The following is a 21,723-nucleotide window of genomic DNA, read 5'->3' as shown; positions in this document are numbered from 1 at the left end:
CCCCGCGCGGGCGGCCGGGGCCGTCGCGGCTCATTCGGAGAATGGCCGCGGCCCCGGCGTGCGGCTCCGCGCCCGGGCGGCCGCCCCCCCGCGAGCCGCCGCCGCGCAAGCGGGGCGACTCCCGGCGGCGCCAGGCCGCGCTCTTCTTCCTCAGCAACATCTCCCTGGACGGCCGCCCGCCCTGCGCGCCCGCCGAGAGGCCGCCGCCGCCGGGCCCGGAGGAGGCGGAGGCGGCCGCGGCGCTGCCGCGCCTCCCGCCGCCGCTCTCCTGCCCTCCGCCGCCGCCGCCGCCCGCCGCGGGAGCCAAGGGGGAAGCGGAGCCGGCCCGCGCGGGCATCTTCCTGCCGCAGCTGCTGCTGGGCGGCCCGCTGTGCCCGCCGCCCGCGCTGCCGCCGCTGCTGAGCCCCGCGCCGGGCAGCGGCTTCGCGCTCGACGTGCAGCGGCAGAGGTGAGTGCGGCGGCTCCTCCCCGCGGGGCGGCACCCGCCGGCCAACCCCCCCCCTTCCCTCCCGTCGCGTCGTTCCGGGCCGTGGGAAGCGCCCCCGGGAGCCGCCGCTTTCCCAGGGCCCGCGCCGGGGGCTCGCTCGGCCATGGGAACGCGCCGCCCCCGGCGGGCCCGGCCGTGGGAGCGGGCGGCCCCGCCGACGAGGCCCCGGCCCCCGCCGCAGGGGCCCGGGATGCCCGAGCTGCACGAGCGCCCATCGGGAGGGCTCAGGAATATTTCGGCAGCGCAAAGTGCCAGGCAGGGGGATTTGCGGAGTGTTTCCCAATCATAAGGCAGCGGCCGGGACCCTGCAGCGAGCCCGGTGCTCCCGGCTTGGCGCATCCCGCTCCTGCGGCTCCCTGCCTGCGGTAGCCGTGGATGGATGGAGCCGGCCGCAGCGCTGCTAGACGGGCCCTCACGCTGTCCAAGCAGGCTCCTTTTGCCTGAGTTTCTGCTGCTTGTTTGCACGGGGCCTGTGAGAGGATTATTAATGCAGGACGCCTCCGAGTAGACTTCAGAGAAGGACGTGCCAGGCTTCAGAGGGGATCCATGCGCAGCCAGAGCACTTTGGTCGGCCTGGAAGCACGAGGTTTCCAGCCTGCTGGAAGGCAGCATCTCTTTCACATCTGTGGGATACAGGCAGCTTCGCGAGGCCTTTCCGAGCGTGCGGAGGGGCTGACGGCACCGCAGGTACCTGCAGTGGCTTCCAGAGCTCTGCTGGCACCCCCAAATAGGGAGGATTCCTGCACTTTAAAGCTTTGCTAACACAGGCGACTAGTGTTCCCGTTCAGTGCACGTCCACCTGAGGGACGCGTCCTGTTCATGGATGAGGAACTGCTACGTGGTGGCTTCAGTGAATTTTAGAGCAAAGCGGCTATTTGGGAGGAAGGATGTATTTTAAGAGTCGCCCTTGCCAGGTTGGTTTCTTCCTGAATGATCTCGTGCCACTATTGGTTTCACCTCCTTAATGGAAGGGACCTTTTTTTCCCCTGTTTTTAAAGAAAATGAAATTGGGCCTGTGGTTTCAATGCCCTGTGTGCGCTGGTCGCGCTGTTATGTATAGTTTGGGCATTTATTGCTGTGACACAGCTCCTTATGGGCACTCGTGTGGTCTGCAAACACACAGCACGAGGTGTTGTGCCATTCACACTGTTGTTTTAATACAGGCTTTTGAGGGCAAGTTTTGCATTGGTAGAACAGCCTCTGCATGTGGCGCACAGTGTGCTCTGTGCACAGGCATGCTGGATTTTGTCCTGAATAAGGAATTCATGTAAATTATTCATTCCTTTCCTCGCCAAGTTGATAGGACACAAACAGAACATTTATAAATATATATCCCTTGGATTTTTCTCTTGTTTGGTGTCCTTCCGGCCTTTTTCCTTGGCATCTAATTTTAGATGCCGTTACGCTCCACTATAATAATTCTAATCAGTCCTTCTGAAAAGAATGATAAATCGGGACTAAATGGTAGCAAGAAGTGTGAGGATATTCAGAGGAATGAAAGGGCTTCTGCATGAGTAATGATAAAACAGACTATGATTTTCTTCAGCTTGGAAAAAGAGGGCTCCAAGGGTACATGGTGTTGCCACAGTCATTTTACGCACCTCTAATGAAGGTGGTCTGGAGCAAAAGCTTATGTCTTCTTTTTTTTTAAAGACAAAAAAAGTTGCAGGGAGCACTCATTGCGATGTCAAGGCAGACAGCTGCATGTATTTTTTATATTTGCATGATTAAGTTGTTGGATTCATTGCGGCAGGAGCCCCAAAGTGTGAATGGCTTAATATAGGGACTAGACAAATTACTGGATGTCAGGTCTCTTGGATGTTAAATTTGAGCCTGTGTCTTACTGAATTCTTCTCTCCTGGCAAAAGGATGATTTTATGGTGTGGGTGGAGATGTGTTAAAGACTCCCCTAAAGTGTTTGCTACCAGTCTGGCCGGGTGCTGGTGTGGATGGGATGGACTGCCTTGGAAAGGTGCGTTTTAACTGATGGGAAGCGTGAGGGACTTGGAGCTCTTCATCTTCTCCATGTTTGGTTTCACGGCCCATCCCACGGTGGGCAGCAGCCCTCGATCCCCGCAGCGTGTCGGTGTGTCCGTGTCTTGCAAATACCCAGCGCGATTCCATGGGATGCGTTTCCATTACGCAGGACGTTGTTGTTATCCTGCATCTCTCTGTGTACAGTGCAGTGCTTGCAAAATAAGATTCAGAAAGCATCCCAAAGCAGCGCGATACAAACAAACCTCCCTTCAACCAGTCTGTGGCAGGAGCAGCACCCAGATTTACCCGCTTTCGGTGACGAGTGTTGCTGGAGTCCGAAGCCGTGACTGGTGATGTCCCAGCCTTGGTGTGAGCCCAGGTCGCTTTAATTGCCCGGAATGAGCAGTTTCTTTGTGCAGAGCCTCGTTACAGCCTGGATCCTGTTTGACCGTGGGAAGCCGGCGGGACGCGGGGCCGGCTGCACCTTGGGGAGCTGGTCTTGGTTCAGCAGCAGCAGACGAGGGCCCTGGTACCATCCAGAGCACCGGTGACGCCGTGTTGAGTTTCTCAGGGCTGCTCTGCAGCTGTTGGGCCCTGCAGGGTAGAAACTTCAAACTCGTGGGTGCCCATAGTGCTCCCTTGAAGGCCCTTGAAGTGCCTCATTTTGATGCACTGCTGGCTGAGCATTATACACCTAAAATGACTTTAATCATCGTTTTTCTAAAGGCTGCTCTGTTTACAGGGACTCAGATTACAAATCTCTGCTCTACCAGCTTTCTTGCCCGGTTCATCCTCCCTGCTCCTTTTCCATCTTCTCCCATTGTTTTGTTCTTCCAAAGAACAAGCCTAACAAAAAGCAGCAGAGGGAGGCAGCAAATAGTGAACAAATCGGCATTCATAGATTTTAATGAATTTCTGCAGCTGGCTCTGAAGTTGGCAGCGCTTTCTTGGGAACACAAACAACAGAGAGCCCAGAAAATAGCCAGGTTACGAAAGCACGAAGCTTGGGAACAACAGCCCTGAATGTCAGTGCTTGTTGTGCACTTCGGAGCGTGGTGCCACGCAGAGCAGCTATTTTTCCCCCTGTGTTGCTGGGCCTAGGAACAAACACTGAGGCTGAATTATTTGCTTTAAAGCCCGTGATGATCAGTGGTCAAAGACTGAACTGAATGCTGGGCTTTTGCTGATAAATCAGAAATGACTGAGCTGATCTAGATCATTTGCAGGGGAGGGTTTAAACAATAGCTGATAACAGCAGCACTTTGGACTAGTTCTGCTTTTAAGTGTTAATTGGATGCAATTTTGCTGATGTAGCGGTGATCAAATCCTTTCTGTGTGTAAAACAGGTGAAATGCTTGGTCAGGCGTTTATGCTGGTGATGGTTGAGAGATTGTTTTGTCCTACTGACAGTTTCGCTGCTGATACACATATTTTGTTGAGGTGGATGACATCTAATGTTTAATGGTCTCAGTTTTTATTTCTAAGCTACACTTGGAGCAGCCTGAACACATACAATGCCTTTCAGAAAGCAACAGTATTTAGCAGAGTCTGGAGGTTTTGACTTTACAGGCAAGAACAATAGATTGAAGGGTGCTGCTCAGACCTAAAAAACAACTTTCTAAGCCAGTACTTTAAGTAAAGCTCAGCTTTAAAGGTTGCAGTCTTCTTCCTGGCTAATCAGTTGGCTCCAAAAGGGTTTGTCATCCTCACCTCTCCGTCCCTCGCTGCCAGCTTGAAGGAGGTACAGAGGAGAATGCAAGTGATGTTGTCTGGCTTCCTCCAGTCAACGTGTTGTCAGCCAAGCGGGAAAATGCCCCTGAATGAAACCTGAACAACTGAGCAGCTGAAATTCTGGGAGGAATTGGCAGGGTCCTGATGCAGACTTCCAGCAGAAACAAGTCCTGGGGTTTTCGGAGCCGATTTTTCCGATTCCGATGCTGCTATACTGTGGGTTGAATGTATTTCCAGGGCTTTATGTAGTAGTGCGTGGCTGTTTTCTAGCAGTTTACTTGCAATATGACTTTTCAAGGCTTCCATGAAGTCAGAATAATAGCAGTTTTATTAGACTGTTATTTTCAAATGTAACTCTTGGCTCTGAAGTCTGCAGGATCTCAATGTACTGGCTTGAAACGGAGCTTTTTTTGGTTCAGAGGCTAAAATACTTATCTTTTCCCCGTCTCCTCCCACAAATCTTGCTGGTGAAGAAGTGTCTCGGTGGCGTTTTAGCCCTGCAGCGTCACAGACTTCGTGCTGAGCAGCCGCTCTGCGCTGGGAGCTGGAGGGCTGAGTCAGTGTGGAGGTTCTTACTGCTCTTTGCCATCACTCTGCTCGCCACAGAAGTGCTTCTCGAGATGTTTGGTGTTCAAATGGTGTCTGCTCTGCCGTGACCCGCTCCTGCTGATCTGCTACTGGAGCCGTTTTGTCAGGGCTGAAGGGAACCGGTTCGGAAGAACCATCACCTTGGAGCGGCGTTCGTGGCGCTTGTGCTGACGGCGGGATGGGGGACAGGGAGAAATACCTTTGCTCTCACTTGTAAAGGATCGTTTAGAGCTGCAGACCAGCTCTCCTGCCGAGTGTGCAGTTTGAGAGCATTTGGGTTCTTTAGGAGCAGGATATAACGATGATGGAGCTGACTAGTGCAGGTTGGTGGTGCTCAGCTTCAAAAGCCATCACGTTATCTCCTCACACGCAGAGCTTTTAAACTCCGAACCTTTGGGCTACAGTTATTGTGGACAGAATTTACGTAAGACCTCCCTGAGCTTTCTCTGAGGTTTCCCCTAGTCACCTGCTCTGAATTCTTCCCTCTTTCAAGGAAAAAACGAGAAGCTTTCACTTCAAGGGAGTTTTATTACGCTGGGTGCTTTCATTTAAGTAAGGCCCACAACAAAATGGTGCGTCCTGGCCAGCACACATAGCTTCGCCTTGCGGGAAGCAGCTGGGATTTTAGGAGCGGGGTTTGGATGTGTGTAGAAGAAGAGGGCTCTGGGCACAGCAAATCTTACATCTGGCTTGGTAGTTCTGTTGCAACATATGGTTTTCGTAATACTTAACTGGAAGGCATTATTTAATCCTCGGATTGTCTAAACACTCTTAGCACCAAAACAATGTGATATATGAAATGCAGTGAATGCAAAGCTCGTTTCTGAGCAGCATTAGGTTCTTAATCATACGTGGTTGTGAATCAGCAATAACAGAGCAGCCGCTCTGATGAGTATCTGCAGTAATTTCTTTTCTTGTTAGTATTTGGAGGCTTTTAAGACATAGGGAGCTTCTCACTCGCTTCCAACTTAATTCAGTCTCTTTCACTTCTGTTCCTTCTCGCTTATTGCATGTGCTGCATGCTGCGTTGCTGTTTGTTTTACTTCCCTTTCTTTTGGGAAATGCTGTATTTCTTTTTTCCCGGCTCCTCTGGAGCAGCTCTGGTGCAGGGTAGCCCCTTGTGTTGGATAAAAAGCGAGGTCGAGGCACTGCCCTCCTCACTAACCCTGTGAGGTCTGATTGGGACCGGCCCTGAAGCACAGGGGTCCTTCCCATGCTAATTTAGATTAATAATTTGGATTTCTTCCTGAAAAAGACTCTTGGAGAGTGAGAGCTTCCCTCTGTGGCTCTTGCATTTATACCCTGGCAGCCTGGCTTTTTAGGAACAAATCACCAGGCCAGAGGCTTGCGAGGCAAATTGCAGCACCAGGGCCTGCACGGGGGCCCACACGTTCATGCAGCCCACGGTGCTGCCAGGAGCAGGGAGCAGCTCGGCTGGAAGGAGGGGGAACATCAGAGCCCAGCGGCGTCGCTGGCGCGGATGCCCTCTCCACTGCAGCTCTGCAGGGGATGTCAGGCTTGAAAACATCTCTGTGGAAACGTCTGGCTTGGTCCTGGGCATCTTGTGGCACAGACGATTTGCTGCACTGAGCATATGGTTGTGACAATATATTTTGAATGGGATTTGCTATGATTGTGGTTTCTGACTTCTTCTGCCTTTAATTACTGAAAGGTGGCAGCTGCTGGCGAGTTGGACTCGATCTGCTCTTGAGGAGCAGGAAGCTCGTTGCTATAAATCCAGTGGTAACGCAAGGGATGCTCCTAAGAAAATAGGGATTCTTCTTAAATGCAAGACAGTGTCTCTTGGTCTGCCTAAATAATGGCAGATGAGAAAAATTCAACTTTATTTTTATTTTCATCTGCAATGGCAGTGTTCTCACACAGACGGAAGCTCAGCTCATATCTGCTTGGTGGCTTGCATGTGAGGAAGGAAAACTATACAGCTTAATCCTTTAAAGTACACCTTGACAAAACAAACTTGACAGGGATATCTTCCTGTTGTAAACAGAAGCGGGGATCTGGACTTCATGTGCAGATTTCCTTTGGCGGCTCTTCCTAGACTTGTGCTTCTGCAAACCAATAAGTGTTTTTTGCCCTTGTTATATTAATAAATCAGTCAGCTGTTCTCTTGACAGCTGCGGTTATACTGAAGCATGTAAAAGACCTTACAAAAGGAGAGCCGTATTAAAACAAAACTCTTCCATGTGAGAAATGGGGGACCATCTCTCTTAGCCCCTAATTTCAGGTTGTAATTAGAAATCCTTGACCTCTTCTGTTGTATTAGCAGTCTGTATTGCTAAATAGTGACAGGGAATATCAGCCTTGTTGCTAATTTTAGCTGGATGCCCGTGGCTGTGCATGCATGGCTGTGTACTGTATGCATGGCTGTGCATGCACGGCTGTGCATGCATCGTGGCATCCTTCCCTTTGGCAGGCGGGCGATGGATGTGACTCCAGCTGAAATAAGTCAGTGGTGCCCATGCATTTGGCTGGCAGCGACCTGCACTTGTGTCATTGTAGCATTTCTGAGCCCTGGTCTCACCGTGTTTGGTTCCTGCTTTCAATCCTGTGGCTGCTGGGCGCACTGGAAGTGGGATGTGGGTTGGGAGCATGGCAGCAAACGGGCACAGAGCTTCCCATGGAAATTCTGTGCCATAATCCCTGGAGAGGTGACGCTGCCGTGAATTGTCCTAGCAGGTTTCACGCACAAACCTCTGCCTCCCCATGACCATTTTCCAGAGCCTACAGCCAGCGTAATCCTAAATCACTGCTTATCCGTATTGGGAGAGCAAAGCTGAACTGTTAATTTAGAGTTCAGAAATGGAAACGTGTTTCCAGCCAGAAGAGCATGAGCAGCACCTGATCCCTTGATGATCTCAGTGCAGCAGAGGAAGAGGCCGCTGACCTTCCTCACCAGGAATGGTGCAGGAGGAAGCTTGGGTGATAGGAGCCCCTTAGCACTGATCCTTTCCATGTGACATCCTTTCCCCGATGGCTCTGAGGGCTTCTCCAGGGTGCATGAAGTTCTCCAGGCTCATGGTGGGTCAGTCTCCAGATTTCTGTGTCCTGGTACTACCTGAAGCATCGCTGGAGCCGGAGCACCCTGGAGCACAGACACTACCTGGAGCATCACTGGCAACATCTTCATGCTTTTAATGGGGTTCTGTAAAGGGTTAAAGAAAGCCACTGCTTTTAAAGTGCATTTGGATGGGAGGTTTTTGGAAACTTCTGACTTAAACCCTTCCTCAGAAGGGAAGAGACCTGTTGCAGTCGGTTCACTTGCTATGACAGAAATACAGAAACCAGAAGGGTTTAACAGAGACATTTCAAAAAGGTGAAGCAGCAGCTGCATATAAGTAAGATTATTAACCACTGCAATTTAAAGACCAGACTACTCATTTTCACCTCAAGTGGAGATCATGGGATGGGTATTAAGGCTGGGAAGCCTCTGAAGGAAACAGATTGATATGGAAATACCTTTCGGGAGGCTTGGGAAATGCTAGTTAAAATGAGATTCACGAGGGCTGCTGGTTGTGAAGATTATGCAGGAGTGGAGCCTGTGTGTGGCAGCAGGCTCCGTGGCTGCAGTGTTGGTGGCCAGAAGGCTTGGAGGGCCAACACTGTCACTCGGCAGGTGACGCGGCCCAGGAGCAGACGGAGCACAAGAGCTTAAGGCTCGTGCCAGAGGGCACGAGAAGATTGAGTGTCTCTTCCGCATTTGCTCAGGGATGACCAGTCCTCAGCAGTTACCGTGACCTGCCTAATTACAGCAAATTCCTGCAGCTTCACCCGTGTCCTTCGGGGTATCTGCAGAGCAGCCTGTTGGGACAGGGACAAGCTTCTCCTGGCAGGTCATTACAAAGGTCGCTGCTTGTTCTTTAATCTGCTGTGACTGAACCAGTTTTTTCCTTTCAGTTTGCAAGCCGGCCCTTTGGGGATTACTGCTGCTATACATAGGTTGCTCTTAGCTGTGTCCTGTTTGCCTGGGACACTTAAGAGCTGCATAAGCCCCCGACCACGACACCTGCGTGTTGCTTGGCCATCGTTTTGGTTGCTGTTTGCTGGCTGTTTCCCTGTCCACGCTCATCAGGGTGCTTCAGACTGGAAGTAGATGGAGCTCCAAAGTTAGGAATACCAGCAGTTGGGCCCTTCCATGGGAAATCCATCCCAAAGGGATGGGTTGGCTGCTTCACAGGGGGGAGGCAAAACCACAATTTTTAATTTAAGGGCTTTTTTTAATGTTCCCATTTAGCTCACCCCAGATTGAGCAGCAGTGTTGGACAGTGTGTGCGTGTCTGTGCACTGATAAGCGGGGCCTGACCCAGAGCTTCTGCCCTTGACAGCCCCTTATCTCTGTGCGCGTGTTGCCTGCAGTGTCTTCTGGAAGGCGCCCGCGGGCTAGCTGTATAAACACGGGTACTATTTTTAATGCTGAGGTTCTGGGAAGGTCCTGGTTTAGTGGCTCCTCAAACGAGAGGGTACACAGCAAAAGTCATTTCTTGACCCAAAAAAGTAGAAGCAACGACTTCTGTGTAACTGGCATAGAAATATCCCTGCTTGGGGCGGGTTGCTCACAGCCTCGCGCTTCGGTGGGTGTTGGATGCATCCGAGCTGGCCTCGGGATATGCTTGAAATTAGACCCTGCTCCTCCAAACTCATCGCAGCTTGAACATTGGATGCTTTAGCTTTCAGTTGCCAAGCAGGGTGTCGGGAAGGATGTTTTCAAGGTAACTACGGTGCACGTATAGGTTTTTGATGTTCTGTTTCAGTATTTCAGTAGCATTTGGCAACAAATGGGCTCTAGAAACTAATTATAAGCCTTTGAATTCCAGTGGATCAGGGCGCAGGCGAGGAATGTTATCCTAGATGAATCTGCTTAGCGCAGGCTGTGTGTGACTCAACGTTATTTTTCATGGGGCAGAAGCCAGCAGCTGCTAAAGGGATCCCGTGTTCCTGGTGCCGAGGGATGGACTGCCCACAAACTACAACTAAAGCTGGCAGAATCAGCTCGGGGCCTCAGAAAGCCTCAGTTTGCAACTTACTCCATAAAGGCCCTGTCTAACAAAGAAGTTGCTCTGACTGATGTGATTGAGGAGACCTAAGAGTTTGTTGATGGTGGCAGCGACAGAGCGGGATTGCTGTGAGATGTTTATTTGAGCAAATTTACTATTTAAGGTACCATCTCCGACTGGCTTTGAGACCTCTGTGTGTCTAGAGACTTGAGGAGCGTGTCTTGCCCAACACCTTGGATTGCTCCAAGGTGACAACCTGGCTTAGGACAGAAAATATTAGCTTTAAGTGTAGCTAAAAGCGACACTTCCTGCTGGCGCGGCGGGGATGAGTCACTGTGGTTTCGAGCGAATGGGCAGGATCTTCCTTTCATTGCAGCAGGGTTTTTTACTTAGATACACACTTACAGAGCAGCAGGTTCAGGGGTTGTTCCCTCTCAAACCAGCACTGAGAAGACGTGGAGGTTGTTTAGAATAAATGACCGTCTCCACCAGGATGGCTCTCCGAATTGGTCCAGCTCTTCCTATACCCGTCGCTGGTGCCGGAGGCCTCGTTTTTCCCTTGCTCACCCCGATGGGGCTGCTTTCAGGCAGCCTCCAGCCTGGGAGGAACCGTAGCCGTGGCTCTGAGATGGGACTCCGCATTGCAGGAAGGGAGTTTTGTTTTCGCAGCAGCTTGGAGGCCAAGTCCAAGTGGAAAGCCACGTGATGTGAAACTGTTGAACTTTCTCGTTCCATTCTTGCTGAAAGGAACAACAAAAATGTATTTTAAGAGTGAAGTATTGGAGAAGGGCACTGAAGGCATCTCTTAGGGGTGCCAGAAATGTTCTTTAGAGGCTCCCTCAGTAGCTCCTGGTTTGCAGGAGGCAATCGCAAGCAATATAAAGGTGTTGGTTCATTGGAAGGAGTTACCTCCCCTGTGTTTACAGAAACTTCTTTGAATTGCAGGTGCTTTTCTTTTCTACTTTTCTTGCTTTTCCCTTAAGAAAGTCCGACCAGCATGTAGAGAAACTGAAAGCAGTGTCAGATTTACTTTAAGGGAAAAAGAAAGGTTATACAGGGGTGTCAGTTGGTAGAAATTACATTTTAAAGGAGCACTGAAATTGGAAGCAGACTCAGGGAGGTTGAAGAAAAATGTGTGTTTGTTCTCAGGAGGTACTCAAAAACACAAAGAAAATGATAATTTACATTCTTGTGAATGTATGGTGAGGAATTAATTTAGTTTTAGGGGTTCTTGGAGACTGTCTTTTTGGAAAACCTTTCCATAAATATTGGTGCATATAACAGCAGGCATAACATTAGGAACATCACTGCAGAAGTTTGCCTGTGGAACAGCACTGTTAAAATAACCCCTATGCCAATGTATAAGAAGTGCTAGTTTTTCCAGCTTCTTAAACTCAGAAGGACGATCTGATACAGCTTTAAACGAAAGGGAAAATACTCCTGTAGCAAACGACCTGCTTGGCAGGGAAATGTGTAGTTGCCCAGCGAGTGCTGTGTGCTGGTGCCTGCAGCTGGGTGGGATGTGCTGTGCAGTGTCACTGCCACAGCTCGCTGGCTCCCAAATAACTCTGAGAGAGGAAATAACTTGCAGGAAGGAGGAAAAGAGGTGCCAGCACCTGCTCTGGCCCTCGAGCAAGTGCCCACTTGGAGTCTGCAGCAGCTGGATTTTGTTGGTGCCCGATGCTCTGGTGCGCGAGCTGCTGCGGCAACAAAATAGTCTGTGTTTCTTACCCAGCTCAAGCTGAGGAGGATGGAAAGCAAAGTAACCAGGACTAGGAGATTGTTAAACTGTTCTGAAATCTTGACGTGCAGCACTTCAACACCAGACTTAATCCCCAGTAGCTTTTTCTGATATTTAAGTGAAGCTATAAATGTTTTCACTGATTAAGACTTTTCTGTAGCTGCTAGTAATTAATGAATCTCATTTATCCCAGATTTTTTTATTTCCCTGCACCCATGCAGGATTTTGTGCCTATAGCCTCGTGTGGGATGCTCAGCTCCAAGCCTGAGACCCAGGTGCGTGCAGGTGCTCGGAGACCCGGGACCATCTCGAGCAGGGAGCGTGCACAGCAGTGCTGCGAGGGAGGAGGGCTGCTGCCTCTTATCGCAGATCTGTAATTTATTAGAAACAGCAGCAATTTCTTTCTCAAAATATTTAATGTTTTTCTAGGGATGAGATATGCAGAGCTTAAAGCTGCAACTGCAACTTTGTCTAGTGCTGTGGACATTCACAGGAGCGTTGTCCAGCCACTGGGTTACTATGTGACCCTGTAAGAAGAACTGGGAGTTTGGTGCATGTGACTTGTGCTAAAATATAGCATAATATGTGCTTAAACAATGCAGCGAATACAGAATCTGAACGGAGTATTTTGTTGGTGGCAGCTGAATCTGAATGCCCTGTTCTTGCACAGATTGCAGCTGTAGGACTTTGCGGTTCATTTATAGACATCAGCCAACAGAGCATGAGCAGACTTTGACAATGTTAATATATCTTATTTTGACAAGGTCCATATTTCTACTTAAATGTAATAGCTCGTTACTGTTAACTAACTTGCATAATTCCTGCTATTCTTCTCTTTGCATGTTCCATTCTGGGATTTCACATGAGCAGTGAATGCTCCTTCTTCCTCTAATAACCTCCTCTATTGTTTTTCTGAGAGATCTGTCAATTTTATTGAGTAAATGTCACAGACTTTTAGACTGTTGACTCCCAGCGCTGGAGAAACAGCATGTCCTGCATGAAGGGAAAACACAGATATAAAAGGGAAAACACGGACATATAAATGTTCCATCATCATGCAGCTATATCTGTATATATTAGTAGATATTAGTATATTAAATTAGTTAAATGCAGAATTCAAAGTAAGTAAAAAGCTCTAAAGGTCCTGAAATGAGGAGGAAAAATGTTCTTACACTTACAGAAATCTGAAACTCCCAGTTCAGCACTGTTCCAAAACCAAACAAACCAAAACCAGCCCTGCCTTTCGTCAGCATGAACACATAGATCTGTTGCAGTTCTTAAACTCGGAGACCATGAACTAATACTGTTCACTCTTCGTGGTGTTGTGCGTTTTACAGAAGGCGTTTTATCTCCCAGCGCTGCTCTCTAGACTTTTTAGAAGACATAGTGGAATATGCCAGTGTACGAAGGTACTTTTTTCAAAAGCAGCATTAATCTTAACTCGTTGCATGCAGTCCTCTCCTCCTCCACCCTCTTCCACGCCAATATATGAGGTCCTGCATGCCATCTGATCATAAAACTGGCATGACTCTTAGGATTTTTTTGAGCACTTAAGGGTTTTTTTATATATATAATTGCAGAACCAAGCACATCTCGGGGTCTCCAAGACACAAAAGTTTGAAGAAGATGCACTTCATCAAGAACATGAGGCAGTATGACACGAAGAACAGCAGGTAACTTCTGGTAACTTTTACTCACGTGGAGTAGGGTCCTCTCAAAAACAGACCCCAGGAGCCATTTTGTATCAGTGATAATATATATGTGATGTCTATGCGGTCTTGTTAATTTTAAATATATATGTGTTAAATGCATTGCATGTTCATATTTGTTGTAGCTTCAGAAATCTGCTGATGTGGTTCTGCCATCCTTCTTTGAGGAGGAGCTCACAGCATTATCTATGTGATTTACAGAGCAAATTAAAAGAAATCTGGTGTTTGTGTTCCATAAAAAGCTGCTTTGTTGCTGTTTGTAACATCTGAACCTTAATTCTTATCCTGATGTCTTCCTGTCTACTTACAGGATAGTATTAATCTGCGCTAAACGAACACTGTGTGTGGCTTTTTCTATCCTACCTTACGGGGAGAGTTTACGGATCGGGTGAGTCATCTTTAACTGCTTTGTGAAATTTCTGGGATGTTGTTTGCCATAGAGCTTCTTTAAACTGCTACGGTTGTTCTAGCTCCCCAGTTCTGAGGCATGTGAATATTCGACTTGCCACATAAATATATGGACAAGAGCTTGTTGTCAGAAAGTAAAATGGGACATTGGCCCAATGTTCATTGCAACTTCAAGAGAGAATACGGGAAAAGGGCAGCCTTCTCTCCAGGCTTCTCATGCTCAAGACTCCTGCCCAAGGATCCGGTACGATCCTTGTTACCAGCCGGGAATACGTGGCGTGATTTGTTGTACTATAGGAGTATTTCCATACCCCTAAAGTAGTTGACCCAATAGCGTAGCAGAATGAGGAAAACCTGCACCTTAAACACGTCCTTCTGTTGGCATGATGACCTGTCTGCACATACTGCCACTGCAGACCTGTCCCTTTGCCACTTTGAGCACTAACTGCTGATGCTGACAGAGTTCATAGAATAATCTGGACTCAAATATCGTTCTGCTGAATCAGAGCATCCGAGAATGATGTTTGCATTCATTGCTGAAAATATAATGAATGAAAAATATAATGAAACTATATCTAAATAAATTTAAGATGCTCTGTTAGCCTTCAGCTCTTCTAAGCTGTGAGTGTCACTGTATTTGCAGTCTAAGAGAAGCTCAAACAATTTATCCTGATTAATATTGCATTTAGTTTATTTTGAGCTATATTTTTTGTAGAATTGTAAATAAGATCACTTGTGAGAAATAACCTGCTAGCTGGGTTTTCCTGCAGCTTTGCTCAGTCCCTTGTGAACTCTTAAAATGATTGTGTGAAGGTCTGTGATATACAAGTACACTATAAAAATACTCATTTTACTTCAATCCACTTCTGTCAAGACAATTGTGTTGTCACTGCTGCCCTGTACATAACGTATGGCAGAAGGAAACGGATGTTTAGTGGTGGGAATTGTATTGTATTCAAATATGCTTGCTATAAAAATAGTCAATGGGGAAATATTCTTTCATTTTATGGAAAAGCAGCAAGGTCGCTGGAGTTATTTTAGAGCCGTTCTGAGCACTGTGACATTCTGCTCGTGTGTAAGCTGGACATGCAGTTCTTCAACTGAAAGCTGCTTTTTTACACTGGAATTTAGGTGACAGTGCTGCCTGCTGCTATCACTGAAGCAGAGTTCTGCTAGCAAGCCTAATTCTTAGTGTGAGCTTTCTGCACAGTCGTTGGAAAATTGCAATTGAAAGGCAAGTTTCTAATCCTGGAAAGCTAGTAATATAACTCATGCTCAGTGTTAAGCATTTGAGCATTAGCGTGTAGCAAATTGAAGGATTTTATGCAGGAAGACTTTATGTAAAAAAACTGAGTTTACTTTTAGCAGCTGTATTGGTAGAGATGTACAAAATGAGATGAAATCTGATGATTCACTTAATCTCTACATTTGTGAATGGATTGTTCAAAAACGAATGCTCGCTTGGAAATGGGCTCAAGGGGATGCCCCGTTCCCACGCAGCGGAGCGCTGACCTTGCCGTGCTGGCTGCAGACAATGGTTTATCCTGGAGGAAGTTGGGCTTGTGCTGCGTTTTCCACTCACGCTCTCTTGTCTGCATTTAGTGACCTGAAAATGGACGGCCAGAAACAACGACATCCTTCTGGGGGAGTTTCAGTCTCCACTGAGATGGTGCTTGGTCTGGAAGGAGTAGAGCTAGGAGCTGATGGCAAGGTAAGGAAATGCTTCACATCTCTTCATCTGTAATGCTGATGATGAAACTACTGACAGGAGTAGGGGAGGAAGAGCAAAGAAATTAGCCTCTTCCAGCCATGGCATGATGTGACCCTGGGGCAAATCATTTAATTTAAGCTGTGTTTCACCATCCATAAAGTGAGAGCTCTGGCTTTCAGCGCTGTGGAAGTTTGTATTTAAATCCTTAAAGTTTGAGGTGTTGGGACCGAGTTGTGATAATGGTCCTTGTCAGGAGGCTGTCAGAGTGCCTTATTTGTTTCTGAAATTTTATTTAATTCTTGGACCTTGGGCAACTGGTGAAAGATATAACAGAAATGTGAAGAAATAAAAGTAACATTTTCAATTAAATTTATGTGCTGCCTGAAGGTTGTTGATGTGATCCTCCCCTTCTCTTCCACCATCATCTAAATTGCCTACAACTCTTCCATACTGAAGTGATGGAAGAAAGGCTTTTCTGTGTCCAAATTCTTTCCCTTTCCTCCTCTCCCCATTTCCAGGTTTGCTAGAAACAAAGGGGTCTCCAAAACCAAACAGAAATTCCAAGGGTGTCTGTGTTTCAGAAAGTCTTAGTCTGAAAGAAAGTGTTTCAGACTTTCAGAAAGTCTGAAAATAAGTGTTTAATAAAGTTCCTTTTATAACTATTGCAGTTTTTTCTTATTTAAGGTTGTGTCCTATGCAAAATTCTTGTATCCAACCAACGCCCTAGTTGTCCGTAAAACTGACAGCCACAGTGTTGTTCCTGCATGCCGAACTAGTGCTTCCCGGAGCCTCCCTGCAGCAAGGTACAAACCTGTGGCAGCAAAAGCAATACCAGCAGGAGCAGAGATAGGTAAGGTCTGAGCGGAGATTGCTCACCTGCACACACAGCATGAAATGAATGTGTTTGTTAGAAACATTGCAGTTGGTGAAATGCGTTTTTGGAAGGATTTGTTGCAGTTGGAGAGAGACTGTTTTTAACGCATCCTAGCAAAGGTTTGTTAATGAAGTGCAAAGGATGAATCTCAGGAGACTTGCGCACATTCATTACATCCTCTGGATATCTGGCCTAGTTATATTTATGCAATTCAAGAAGTGAAACCTTCTCATCATAAATCTGAGACTTTTTATTTTCAACAAGAAACATCTGATGGACAGGTGGTTCTTCTTGCCTTCCAGTGCCACAGCAATGTCTTAATAAAGAGTTTATGACAAGAATCTGTACTTCTTTTATAAAAGTGCACATCTGACAAACATACCTGAAAGATTTGAGTACATGTGAATGAATTCACTTTTGTGCTGCTGTTTCTTGCACCTGTCTGCAGAGTATGAACTATGAGAATCCGAGTCTAAAATGGTACATCAAGTATCTGTTATATATATAAAAAAAAGTAAAAAACTCTGATTTGTTTTTTATTAATAATTCTAATAACTGACTGGTGTATTTATAGAATACAGACAGGTGGCTGTAGCTGCAGTGTCTGCACACCCCAGTGTACAGGCAAACTCTTATATTTGCTGTTTGAAAGCTCTTTTTAAGAGGAAATACAGAATTTCTAAAGCTGTGTGCTTTCTTTATTCCTTCAGGAAATGAAGCTGGTGAAGCAACAGAATACGATCCAAATCTTCTGGATGATCCTCAGTGGCCCTGTGGGAAACACAAGCGGGTTCTCATCTTTGCCTCTTACATGGTAAGTCACTGACACACCTTTGAAGACCCTCCTGTAAGGAATTACTCCTAGGGAGGGGAGAATAAACAGCTATGGTGGGCTTTTTTTGAGAACTCATTACGAAAATACAGACAATTGGTTTTGTACATTGAGCCTGTGAAGAACCAGCATGGCCTTCAAGTCCATGTTCCTATTTGTTATTTATAGCCATTCATTTACTAGGTTATTAAGACTTCAAGATTGTGGCAGAAACTCAGCCTTGGCTATTAGTTAGCAGGGCATTGCAGAAATATAGAATAGTGATTAATGAAAATTGGTTTTGTCTTTGCTTTAAAGTATCCTTGAAAGGCTTGCCTGCTGTCAATACTGCTGAGCAATGACAAATTTTGTCTCCTGTGTTTCAGACAACAGTCATAGAATATGTGAAACCCTCGGACCTTAAAAAGGATATGAATGAAACCTTTCGAGAGAAGTTTCCTCACATCAAGTTAACACTGAGCAAAATTAGGAGGTAAGAAACAAGAAGTGAGCAATGAGGAAATCTAACACTGTACAAAACTGCTTTCATCTTCACTTACATGAAGCAACTACTAAATCTATTAATAGTATATATGATTAAACACTAATCTCTTGCTGCCAGTTGAGCAGACTGTAGGATGACAGCCTTGTACAGGAATGCTTTGGATTCTGTGAAAGGGTAACGGTCTCCTCATAGTTCAGCCTAAAAGGGTATTGTTTCATCAACTGCAGTGTACGAATAGCTAATTAACAATGAATCAGCATTAGGCCTTGAAACAGATACTTGCAACCTAAGTGTTTGACTATAGTGCAGTTCCACTCTTAACTGGATTATCTCTCTGAACCATTTGGCTATTTTTCCCCTTTCAATTGCAAGACTAGCTGATGGACATGGACTCTTGCCATGATTATAGTATAAAGAGTAATTTTAGAACCCAGGAGCTCAGTAAATAAGGATGCTTCATGTGGGTAGGACTGTGCCAGGCAGAATTCCGTGTCTTCTAGCAATGCTGCTGACTATTCAGCAGTGAGATGCACTGTTGCATCTAAAGAGAGCTGCACTCTTGCTGAACCCCTGAAACAGCCAGCTAAGAACATGATTCTGCTGAATCATTAGAGCTCTTGGCTCTGAGGGGAAGTCTTGCTCAGAGTCTGCGTTTTCTGCCAGCCCGTTCTGCGCATCTCTTCATAGCTGCTTTGTCGACTGTAGGTTACAGAGAGATCCTTGCATGTGTAGCATGAGTGACAGTGACAGAGGGTAGCACCTGTCCCCTGCCAGGTTCCTTTTGTGCTGGAAAGAAGGGCTCAGCACTGCAGGAAATATGTAACCAGCCTCCCTGCCCGCTCGGTCCTGGTTCCTTTAGGTGGTTTGTAGGAAACGGGTCTTGTGTAGCTGTGTGATCCACACAGCTCTCAAGTGACACTGCAGAGGCCAAGGTGATTCAGGCTTACGATATGAATTGCAGGTGGGTTGGGGAGCTCAGAGGGAACTGCACAGCAGCAGGCAGGTGTCAACGAGGCACCTGAGGCGCGGTGGCCCTGGGTAGACGGGAGCGCTCTGCCACCACGGATACTGTCAGACGGGTTCGCTCAGCACCGCGTCCAGCTCGCTGCCAGCTTCCACTCCAGTTAAGATGATACTCATCAGTTTTCCAAAGAGCAGCCTTGCCTGTGTGCTCATAGTTCCCAGGCTGTAGAGTTCCTAATGCATTTCATAAAAAACATTGTGTTTGACAGGGGTTTTTTGACAGGGTTTTTTTTTGTGGTTTTCTCTGTCTACAGCTTAAAGAGAGAGATGCGGAACCTGAGTGAGGAGTGCAGCCTGGAGCCAGTTACTGTGTCCATGGCTTATGTTTATTTTGAGAAGCTTGTTCTCCAAGGCAAACTCAACAAACAGAACCGCAAACTGTGCGCTGGGGCTTGTGTTTTGCTCGCAGCCAAGATAAGCAGTGACCTCAGGAAACACGAAGTCAAACACCTTATAGATGTAAGTACCACCAGGTTTGTTTCAAGTGTTGTCAGGGCCTTGTCTTTATTATGTTGTACAAGATGAAGATTAAAGACAAGGCTTTCAGTATAGCATGCTTGCATTTAACTATCAGTCAAAATCTCATTAGGATTATTATTATTATTATTATTATTGTTAAATGGTATGTGGCTGATACACTCCCATGTCATAGTGATCCTGCAATGAGCTTACTTTTTAATCCATGTATGTTTGTGTGAGAAAGGGTAACTGCTGTGTGGGTGTCACAGCCAAGTTGATTGGCTGGTGAAGCCCTGATCACACAGCACTTAGTCCTATTTTATACTCACTTAATCTAACAGCATGTTGGTGTCTTGTGGATAACTGATTGTTTCTCTCCCTCTCTTTTATTTTTACTATTGTAGAAACTAGAAGAGAGATTCAGGTTCAACCGAAGAGATCTCATTGGTTTCGAATTCACCGTGCTCGTAGCTTTGGAACTGGCTCTCTATCTTCCTGAAAACCAGGTTTTACCTCATTACAGACGGCTCACGCAACAGTCCTAACCAAAGCTCCGGCCCGGCTCCGAGCCGGCAGCTCTGGGACGAGCATCCCCGGACGCTGCTGCTGCGCTCGCCCCGGCCTTCCTGTGCCGCAGATCCCACGTGCCCTTGTGGCTACGGCTGGTTTGAAGCCTGCGGCATTTTTTAGACTGTCAGGGTGGGCGTTATGGGTCTGTATGCTGAGTCTGAGAGATGGTACGGAAAGAGTTGTTGAACTTTATTTTCTTTTGGACATTTAAAGCACAAATATTCACCAGTTGGCTGTCACAGCCACTGATTATTCCTTATTTATCTTTTCAGTTTTACTAAAACTGTTCTTCCCTATGAAGAATTCTATGGTATTGTGGGGGGGTTGGTTTTGCTTTGTATTTTTTGTTTGTTTGTTTGTTTGTTTAAGGCCTTTATTTGCTTCCTTGAAACTAAAGGAAGCATCACTTCCATTCCAGCACATCATAAAGTTCAGATCTTTCTAAGAATCTTCTCACACTGCAACATTAATGAAATGCATACTTTATTTTTTTAAAGATGTGCCTAAAACTGTCTGGTCTGGAACCAGTACTTTTTAAGTTAGTTATGTTGTTTAGTGGAGACTCCTGAATTTATATAGCCATTTATTCTTTACCTGCATTGGCCTTGCATATAGGGAAAAAAATTCCAATATATCTGCACTAATGATACACAGGGCATCTATGGAATACTATAGATCTGTAAGGAGCAAGACTGAAGATAACTCTGTTTCAAATTATTTAACTATAATCTTAATAATACACATTTTATTTTAAAAAGATGGAAAATTTGTCATGAAATTACACATATTGAACAAGGTAGGTACATCAAAGTACCATCCTAATTCACTCTTCCGTGGCAAATGAGCATTTGATAAAAAGCAACTTAGTCAAATGTATCATTTATGATTTTATTTCAGTGTTCTGCAGTCTGTAATGAGTACCTTTTTAGCATGACTGTCATGTATGATCTTGTGTGCTCTAAACAAATTTTTAAGTCAGCAGTTACGGCTGCCGAGCTCGGCCAATGAAACAGTTCACTCAATAGTTAAAATGCTACATTTTTTAATTTTAACTTTGTTCTTCCAAGCATTGTGTCACTGCGGTGGTCCTCATGAAATTGGCATTTGTTGTATATCTGAACAGCCACTCAACTGCTGGTGTCCAGCAGCACTCTGATGCTTATGCAGAGGTTAAATAACTGTGGCCATTGCCTATTCCTTCATGTATTTTTAAAATATTCAGACTGGGGGTCAATTCAGCTACCACAAAAGGTTCCACTTATATTGACTCTTGGTTTTCTTTTCGTAAGCAATATTATTACTGGAGTAACTGTGTCTGTTTGCAAGGAACAAAACTGATGCTTGGATGTTATGGTAGAAAATCTGTAATTTAAGTTTGACTCCTGAATGAAATAGTAGACCTCGTACTGAGGTAAGGATACCTGCTCTCAAATATGTAAAATAATGTAAATTCCTGTTCCATGTATTCAATGTTTATTGTAGATAAAGCTGAAACTGTTCTTCAGCTGTCTTTTCCCTGAAGCTAACCTGGCTTCATTAGAATTGCAGCAAACTTTATTGGAGCCCCTTCCTCTTTTAAGAAAGGCTCAAAATGTATTTTTCATATAACTACAGTGACTCTCAAATCTTTTGTAACTGTGTTCAACTCTGTGTATGTAACTTAAGGTATTTGTGTAAAGTTTAATATGCTTGTAATGTCTCTTTAACACAAAAGGACTTTCCAGTCTTCTCGAATGAGATGATAGCTAACAGGTAGACAATAAGCTTGCCCGTTATCTTCTAAAAGGTGTAAAAAATGTTTACTAGTTAAACTTTCTACTGAATATAACTGTTGCATGCAAGAAATATGTAAGTACTAACATCTAGCATATACATAAGTCTTGAAATTAGCAAGCAGAGGTGAACTCAGCTATAGTGCTCTACAACTTACTGATTGTGGAGCAGAGAGAGGAAAATTACACATAGAAATTTCCCACGCAATATCTCCAGAAATAGTAGAATACTCCAGTTAGTATGAGTGTACTCGGGAAATGTAACTTTCCAGGAACTCATATTCCTGCTTGGTATAAAAAGAGTTTCCTCTAGCAGTTAACTTCTCACAAACTAGAAAAAAAATG

At 46.0% G+C, this 21,723-nt stretch overlaps 1 protein-coding gene across 2 annotated transcripts; it reads left to right on the top strand.

Annotated features, from left to right (window-relative positions):
- Window positions 1–26: 26 nt before the first annotated feature.
- CABLES2 (Cdk5 and Abl enzyme substrate 2) lies at window positions 27–20,283 on the top strand. 2 transcript variants are annotated; one of them, XM_088529084.1, is made up of 10 exons: window positions 27–448; window positions 12,874–12,945; window positions 13,117–13,209; window positions 13,556–13,633; window positions 15,256–15,364; window positions 16,049–16,214; window positions 16,949–17,052; window positions 17,436–17,542; window positions 18,832–19,036; window positions 19,441–20,283. In XM_088529084.1, the coding sequence occupies exons 1-10, from the start codon at window positions 42–44 to the stop codon at window positions 19,579–19,581; spliced, it is 1,482 nt and encodes a 493-aa protein (XP_088385210.1). In that variant the 5' UTR covers window positions 27–41; the 3' UTR covers window positions 19,582–20,283. The 2 variants fall into 2 exon arrangements, with proteins under 2 accessions (XP_088385210.1, XP_088385202.1); XM_088529076.1 differs by lacking the exon at window positions 12,874–12,945 and having other exon boundaries at window positions 42–448.
- The last annotated feature ends 1,440 nt before the right edge of the window (window positions 20,284–21,723 follow it).

The sequence above is a fragment of the Tinamus guttatus genome, unplaced genomic scaffold (genome assembly GCF_059628265.1).
Source record: "Tinamus guttatus ecotype Peru unplaced genomic scaffold, ASM5962826v1 Tinamus_guttatus_pri_ptg000027l, whole genome shotgun sequence".
NCBI classification, from domain to species: Eukaryota; Metazoa; Chordata; class Aves; order Tinamiformes; family Tinamidae; genus Tinamus; species Tinamus guttatus.
The sequence above is the reverse complement of the archived record's forward strand: the minus strand, read 5'-3'. Positions and strand labels throughout refer to the sequence as shown.